General features: G+C 35.9%; 1 protein-coding gene across 1 annotated transcript in view; it reads left to right on the top strand.

Annotated features, from left to right (window-relative positions):
• Nucleotides 1-8762, top strand: part of LOC107685326 (P protein-like) — a 41789-nt gene that overhangs the window by 18452 nt on the left and 14575 nt on the right. Inside the window, exons 6-8 of the mRNA XM_016481878.1 lie at nucleotides 3311-3458; nucleotides 4240-4297; nucleotides 5544-5652. Of these exons, the coding sequence (XP_016337364.1) occupies nucleotides 3311-3458; nucleotides 4240-4297; nucleotides 5544-5652 (315 nt within the window). The remainder of the gene's footprint in view (nucleotides 1-3310; nucleotides 3459-4239; nucleotides 4298-5543; nucleotides 5653-8762) is intronic.

Here is an 8762-nt window from a genome sequence, read left to right as displayed (position 1 = left end):
GAAAGGCCACATGCAGTCACGACTGAGTTTTGCCAAAACGCACCTTGAAGATTCTGAGGCAGATGAGACTAAAATTTAATTATTTGGCCTCAACACCAAACGATATTTCTGTCGGAAATCCACTACAGCTCACCATCCAAATAACAGCATTCCTACAGTAAAGCATGGAGGTGGTAATATCCTGTTATGAGGCTGTTTCTCTGCAGCATGGACTGGAGCACTTTTCAGGATAGAAGGAAAAATGGATGGGGAAAAATACCGTCAAATTCTTGAGGAAAATCTGCTGCTCCTGCCAGAAAGTTGTCAATGGGAAGAAGATTTACCTTCCAACATGACAATGACCCAAAGCACACAGCAAAACTGACCACACAGTGGTTGAAGGAGAAAAAGGTGAATGTCCTTGCATGACCTAGTCAGAGCCCAGACTTAAACCCCATTGAAAATCCGTGGAATGACTTGAAGACTGCAGTCCACAAATGCTCACCATCAAATTGAACTGAACCTGAGCAGTTCTGCAAAGAAGAGTGGACAAATATGGCAAAGTCTGGATGTGCAAAGTTAGTAGAGACAAATCCCAACAGACTAAAGGCTGTAATTAAAGCAAAAGGAGGTTCAACAAAATACTGACTCAAGGGGGGTGATCCTTTTCCCAACTCTGCTTTTTATTTATTTTATTTTTTTTCTGACATGTTGGTATTATATCTTTCACTTGGATGTTATAAGTTGCACTGAGTAAATACAGCTGGATAAAACAAAAACTGTGTCCGTCTTCATTTCAGGCTGCAAAGCAACCAAATGTGACTATTTTAAAAGGAGGCGATTCTTTTCTATACCCACTGTTCATTTCATTTACTGGTTTGATAGTTTTTAACCTCAGTCAAATGGTTTTTATTCTTTTTATTTCATTATTTGTTGTGTAAATAAATAGACAAAATAATCAGATGAGTCTTCTTCCTCCAGTTGTCAACTTCTCTCCACAGATGGCCATTAGCCTCTTGAGCAGCTGCTCCCTCTGCTCTACAGAGACCAACTCCCCACATCTCCCGTACACCTCCACACCTGAGCTCTCCCTCACACAACTGACAGTATGACAATAGCTCCTTTATAATAAACCACTAATTTTAGCCATTCACAGGCTGAAATCAGGCTCTGGGGTTCCCAGAAAGGCTTTTGCCATACCCATAAGTCAGAATGAGAGGAAAACACAAAGGCTTTTCTAACACGTTGTTTTCTTTCTGAAAGTTCTAAGAGTGGTTGATCATCCAATTTAAACTTGGTCTTTTGAGTCATATTTTGATTCTGTAAAACAGCATGACAGTGTACGAGAACTGTGTGTTGATCAGCCCAGTGTCACAGCAGTTTTATGACCTCGGCTAGAAAGTAGTAGTTATAAAAGTCTTCAATTCAATTCAGTTCAATTCACATTTATTTGTATAGCGCTTTTCATGAAGCACATCGTTGCGAAGCAGCTTCACAGAAAATGAAAGTTTCTACATTACAATTAAGAGTAGTTTATCAGTGGTGACTATGTCAAGGTGATATTTATATGGCAGAAATGTCTAACTTTCTTTCACCATGTAACATTGCTTGAATGGACCTTTATATCATAAGGTTGTGTGGAAAATAGTGGAAGTTTTGAGAACTTCAGATTACACAGACAGCCACCAGTTGACCTCGTTGATATGTATAATAAATAAGAGCAACTTTTATTTTTTCATTCTTGTTTTTGATGCACTGTAAAATTATTTTTCATAGCTGTAAATAAAACAAAGATCACGTTTTGCAAAAAAGTTTCAGTCTTACTACTTTAATTCAGTGTGTTACTTGCAGTTTCTTTGTAATTATTTGTGAAATTTGCTAGCAGTTTCTGAGTGAAAATTGTTTCGAAGTATTTTGTTTTTCTTTTGACAAAGTACTGCTTTAGATTGTAATGGCTTCAAATTTAATGTCTCTAATTTAGAACAGTGATTTTTAAGTGTGTTGACATGTTAATTTCCAGCATTTTTCTATTTAGGGCTTGTCAACCACCCAGGCTTATAAAATTTTAATATTCCTTGTACTTTTTTCTATGAAAAAGTCATTACAGCATTATCAGTATTTGAACATTTTTATTTAGAAACAGTCACTTTTAGTTGTTTATGCTTACAGAACATCTACACAAGAACTGTGTTGTTTTGAAAACAACCTGCTCTAGGATGCACACATGGATGCTTCAGAGCCTTAATTACATGTATGCATGTGTTATGCCTGTCATTTTAGAGATAAAGCAAGATGAGAAACAAGCAACTTAAAAAAAAAGAAGTGATTTCTTTCTCAGAAGGCAGGAGTGCACACTTCATATGTTCTCCCACACCATTGGCTTTTGCACACTGTGAGGGTTGTCTTTGAGACATCATCAGCATGGGACTAGCACCATCCAGAATGCCAATCTTCCCCTCCGCTCGGTGATCATTGGGTTTTCGGGTGGCTAACACAATGAGAGAGTGCTGGTCAGTGTGGAGCTGATGCAAAGTCGTAGAACTCTGCTCTATAAGGAACAGGAACTTAAATGATCGGTTTGCCGGTTCCCCAGGAACATGCTGTGTCTGAACGAAAGACCTCCACTAGGCCTGATGGTGACCACTCAATGCCAGTCCAATTTCTAATTCTGTAAAGCCTTAAGTCCCCACAGAGCCTCACTTTCAAAAAATCAAACCTGCTGTGTGGCTGATACAGATTTCCAGGCCCTTGGCATGATACATTACTGTGTCTATTGTGATCAGCATGTTTTTCCCGTGTCAATTAGCTTCTGGAAAGCTTTCCTAGCAGACTCCCCATGAGGAGGCATGCTGAAGGACTAGTGCAAAACCTTGCCTCTCCTATTTCTTTCTTTTTTCCTTCTTCCTTATCTTCTCCTTCCATACTTTCTCCATTCTTTCTGTACAGTAACTGCCTAGCTTGTGCTTCATCCGTTCTATCTATCTATCTATCTATCTATCTATCTATCTATCTGTCCTCTAAAAAATGCTGGGTTAAATATAACCCAGCGCTGGGTTAAAAAGGGACAAACCCAGCTATTGGGTTGTTTTGAACACAACCGCTGGGTCAAAACAACATACACGGATAATATTCTGAATGAATGAGCGAACAAAAATGTTACAATTATCCCTTCCTTATTCTTTTTTCTGGATTGGCTCTGTTTGACCATACATCCCTATTTATCTGTTTCTTCCTAGTTTTTTGGAATAGATTTGAAATTCTTATCTTAATTCATATTTGTCTGTTCTACAGCTGAACCCTTTATCTTGTCACGATTTGTGTCGCCCTGCAGAACTGAAGCATGAGATTCTGGTGTGGAGGCAGACAGCCCATCGCATTAACCCTGCCAGCCGAGAGGAGACTGCCGTCAAGTGTCTTCTCATGCAGAAGGTGCTCAATCTGGAAAGCCTCCTGCGCAAGAAGCTCAAGACCTTCCAGAGGTGCCACACTCATGCTCAATCCATTCTTTTCTTTGTCTGTCTGGGTAAAATACAAGCAGTCTGTCTACACCGTGCATGGTGTTTGAAATCATGGATGTATGTTGAATATAAGCGTATTTTTGTGCTTTGTTCTTGTTTTATTGGCTGGTTTTTGGACGTTTTTCACTTGTGTTGTCTAAATGTCATAATGGTGGAAACAACTGAAAAACAACAAATTAGGCTATACATAATGCATTATCAAGCCTTCTTTTACTATTTTGATATTGCATGTAATATGAGTGTCTTTCTTGGTATGAGTTCACTTGAAAACACCCTATTAGGGCCAAAATATATCCATTCCCACTGCATGACACCTGTTGTGTCTGACGGTAGCACATACCCAGAAGCCCAGGATGATAAATGAGCAATAATTAACCTGTAGAAAAGTAGGTAATTGTTCTCAATTGTGTCGGCTCTCTAAAGCTCTTGTAGAGAGCTGAAATTTTAATCATGCAGAATAATTTTGTTCTCAAAAGTAGCCTGTTTTTTTTTTGGTATTATTATAAATGCTTCTTTTAACTAAAGAAATTCGATTAGTTATGCTTGTGGTTTTGTGGATCTTGTGGTTTGCTTTGATGACAGATAGAATAATCACAAAAGCCATTTACAGCCTCACATGCTGAGTAGAAAAGGTTTGGGGTGACCACATGAAATCACCACTCCTACTCATTTGCAGGTGTCCATGCTGGCTGAAAGGATGTATTAACACAGTTCATTCTGTTTTATTCCTTTATTTTCACAGGCAAATATCTCAGGAAGACAAAAACTGGGAACACAATATTCAAGAGCTGCAGAAAAAGGTAAAACAAAGCTGCATAAGGATGACTCTGGTTGATTAAGTGATGTACCTTTCTGCTAATCCTGCCTTATCTTTCCGATGTTATCTTATTATATGATAAGAAACTTCAACAATTTCTCAAATATTTTGGCTTCAGGTCCCTGATAGTATTATTATAATAATTATTATTATTATTTAATAATAAACAATTTAATGATTTATTTTTTAAATAATTTATTAATATATTAATTAATTAATTGATATGGTCAATTTAATAAATTTATTTATTTGCCTTTTTTTTTTCGTTGTACAAAAATAAACTAAATTGTTAAATATCACATAATGTTACGATGAGCTGACACTAAATAGAAAAGTTGACAATTTTGTAATTGTATAAACTGCAAAAGTATTTACGTTTACATTTATTTATTTAGCAGATGGTTTTATTCAAAGTGACTTACAAATGAGGCAGTGTTTATAGTTTGGTTTCTAAAAATAAATTGAAATTTCATGGTTTTATTCACTTGGCAGACAATAATTCACTACAAAATTCACATTGTGGTTGGCACACACCATATTTAGCCTTGTTGCAGTTGAATCTGCATGTAATATACTCTGGCTTGTGTTTTTGATAAAATACCATTTATTGGAGATTAATTGGACGCATGACCTTTGACATCAACAAACAAAAGATATGTTTCTCCTACGTTGTAAATGTTAACCTGTAAAGTTAACTATACTGTGTGTACTGTTATATGATTAACATTGTAATATTTGCAATTTTGCATAATTGTTTTCACTGCTATAAGTGTTCCTATAAGAATAGACCTGCGGATTGCAACTCATTATTATTTGTTCATAATAATAATGATAAATAATGATTTAATTATAAATAAATAATATATTAATATAATAATTAATTAATTGATATGGTCACAAAAATACAACAAAATTGTTATCACATAATATTACTATGAGCTGATGCTAAATAGAAAAATTGACAATTTTGTAATTGTATAAACAGCAGAAGTGTTAAGGTTTACGTTTATTCATTTAGCAGATAATTTTTTATCCAAAATGACATAGTGATAATAGTTTGAAAAAAAAAAAAAAATATATATATATATAAAATATAGTAATTATAGTTTGGTTTCTAAATATCAATTGAACTATACTGTGTACAGTAACACTGTTTAGAGGGCATAATATGTATTTGCCATGTTTCTTTCTGTCCTGTATCTGAACATGTCTTTCATGGTCTTTTACAGCACAGAATAACTGATAAAATCCTCCTGGTCAAGTGTCTGACTGTCCTTGGTGTGGTCATCTTTATGTTCTTCCTGAACTCCTTTGTTCCTGCCATACATCTGGATCTGGGTAAGCAAGAGACAAACATTTGTGTTAAACACAAATAATCAGGATTCATCTGTTTCTATTGCTGAACTGGCCCTGCTGTTTACATGCCTCACTGTATAATTATGATGGCTTGTTTCCTCTCTGTTTGAGCAGAGGAAATGGAATCACAAGAATATCTCGCTGTTTTTGAAATGATAAAAAATGTGCCAGTTCCTCGACCACGGAGCAAACATTTAATTTTATGCATTCTATTAGGGTTCGTAGAATAAAATTAGAGAAACAAATGCTATTCTAGTAAAGCTGGACAATTTCTCCCATGATCTAATTGGTGTGTGTATGAACCTGTCAATGTGTTGATGTCGTAATAGTTTGCAGCTGGGCTTTAAATGCAGAAAAAGACACAAATGCAAAACCACAACAATGGAGTAGCGTGAGATTAAATAAGACAGCTAGTATTACTCACCCCAAAATTAGTCTTTTGTTTCTGTTTAGCCTTCCTTTTTGTTCTAGCTTTGTCGAACTGGTTTATGGACGTGTTTATTATACAGCGAATGAGAAGTCAATTACAGATGGAAATGAGATCGAGAACTTCACCAAACACATTAGTGAGAACGAGTTGGTCAGTCAGAGAAGGCCAGCCACACAGCTCACTTACTGTAGGTTGTTGTGTTGTTGGGGTCTGATTGTGTATTGATAATCAGTTCTCATTTGTGGACAGGTTTATCTTGTGGAAAGATAACACATGAATATTAGTTTCTCTTCATTCATACAAAATCATGTATTTTTTCCTTTCCACAGCTGTGTACATAATTAATCGGCAATGATCGACAAAATAATCACTGTACATTACCATTTTGAAAAAACGGTGTGGTTCTGCTTTCAAATTTCTTTTCAGTGCCTCGTTCTGATCAAAACCAGGGTCGGACAGCACGGGCTGCAAATGACTGTCATTAGACTTAGACACCATCATCACCATCATCACCACTCCATTTGACCTTTGATATTGATTATTTAATCATGGCCGAGGATACAGTGCACCTGCTGGAGGGCAATGAAGCACACAGGAACTGACTTACTGGTGAACATTTAGCACATTTATGTGAACAATGCTAGCAGTAACAGTGCGTCTGGGAGTTTTCTTGATTTTTAGGTCACTGAAAAGCTGTTAGAAGAAAAAAAATAGGCTCTGAAAGGTCATTTCTATTGGTCCATCAAAACATTTCACATATAGGTCATAATGGAATTTCAAGGAAATATCAATAATTTTCTCAGTGTGAGAATTTACTCTAAAAGTAAAGATATTTTCATGCTTAAAAAATCCAAAGAGCTCATAGAAAACAACAACCAACATTTGATTTTAGAAACTTGTTGTATTCATTTTTTGATGTAGTTAAAATTCAACAGTTTTTCTTGAAGTTGCTGATTGATTTGGTAGTTTTCCTGAAATATACTGACACCTAGTGGCATAGATACAGATTTAGAATAAAGCAAAAATGTTCATTAAGCATTATAAAAATACCCTATTCAAATAGAAAGCCATGATTAATTTATTCCACAAGTGAAAGTGTTTGGTAAAAGGAATTTTTGAGTGAAAACGAGAAGTATCTGGCTGGTCATGTGATCTCAACATTTCAACCCACATGATGCGATGCTCCATGTACTGTAAATTAAGCAGCCTTATTATCTTTATTATTATGGATATGTCTTTGAGTCATGAGTCTTTATCTCATGTGAATGTATGTTTTAAACCATTATCTTTTAAAGTCCCCCTGTAGTCAAATATTTTATCCCTTAAAACGTATCTTTGATCATCAAAATTACATATTTAAATGTCTTTTCTAATGAAAATAATTTTCTCATGCCTTAAAATAGCTTGAATGTAACTCAACACCCTTGACTCATTTACTATACGCTGATCTATGAATATGCAAATTAGTCCCGCCTCCATTCAGTCACACCAGCCAGCGCCTCCTGATCCACTGAACTGTAATAAACGCAAAACAATGGCATACATGGATAATGACTGTAATCATTTAGTTCCTTTTTAAATTATTATATTTATTAAAGTCCCCCTGTAGTCAAATATTTTATCCCTTAAAACGTATCTTTGATCATCAAAATTACATATTTAAATGTCTTTTCTAATGAAAATAATTTTCTCATGCCTTAAAATAGCTTGAATGTAACTCAACACCCTTGACTCATTTACTATACGCTGATCTATGAATATGCAAATTAGTCCCGCCTCCATTCAGTCACACCAGCCAGCGCCTCCTGATCCACTGAACTGTAATAAACGCAAAACAATGGCATACATGGATAATGACTGATAAAGTGGCTGACTCTTAACTTTTATAAAGAATATCTCTTTGGATTTGAGACTTCAGTCTTTGCAACTTTACAGATCTTCTTTATGCACCAAGAGCTTGTAACACTCCAAAGAGAAAGGAAAAATTGAAATCGCATCATATGACCCCTTTAATTAAAGTTACTTACTTGACGATGCTGTGTCCTAAAATGCCTTGAAGACTCGAATGCAGCCGTTTGTGATTCTTAATTCGCGCCCGCGAGCATACGCGTGTGAAGTGCAGACGCCGATGTGGGAGAGGTGGGTCTGACTCCGGGCTACTTTTATACTGTTGCCACAGGTTATAATGCAAGTTAGCAGTTCTAAATTCACATTAAACCACAGCTTCTTGGGTTTTTTGCTCTAATTTATTTTTGGTTTTGCGCTGGTATTGATATATTTTGCATGCTAGTGATAGGAATCGATCCCTTGACGTGATTAGTTATTGGATTTGTGACGTAGCAAACCGAGGACTGTTTCAAACTGCATTTCTGGGACTGCCATTGGGAAACTACAGTTTTAAAGGGGTCATATAATGCTACATGCACTTTTACAAGTTGTTTGAACTGAAATGTGTGTTTGCAGTGTGTGTACACAACCACCCTAAAATTATAAAAATCCATCGTGTTTTTTTGTTAATCTACTAAAATCTTTACCCTTTTCTCAAATTGAGCCGATCTCAGATGCCTGTCTGTGTGACGTCCATAGACTGTAATAAAAGATGGATCCTATTCCTTTATCTATAGAAAAGTGAAGCCAAAGCATCTCAGTATGGCCGCTGCCA

Source organism: Sinocyclocheilus anshuiensis, unplaced genomic scaffold (genome assembly GCF_001515605.1).
Source record: "Sinocyclocheilus anshuiensis isolate Anshui unplaced genomic scaffold, SAMN03320099.WGS_v1.1 scaffold385, whole genome shotgun sequence".
NCBI classification, from domain to species: domain Eukaryota; kingdom Metazoa; phylum Chordata; class Actinopteri; order Cypriniformes; family Cyprinidae; genus Sinocyclocheilus; species Sinocyclocheilus anshuiensis.
Note: the sequence above shows the minus strand (reverse complement) of the source record. Positions and strands in the feature narration are given on the sequence as shown.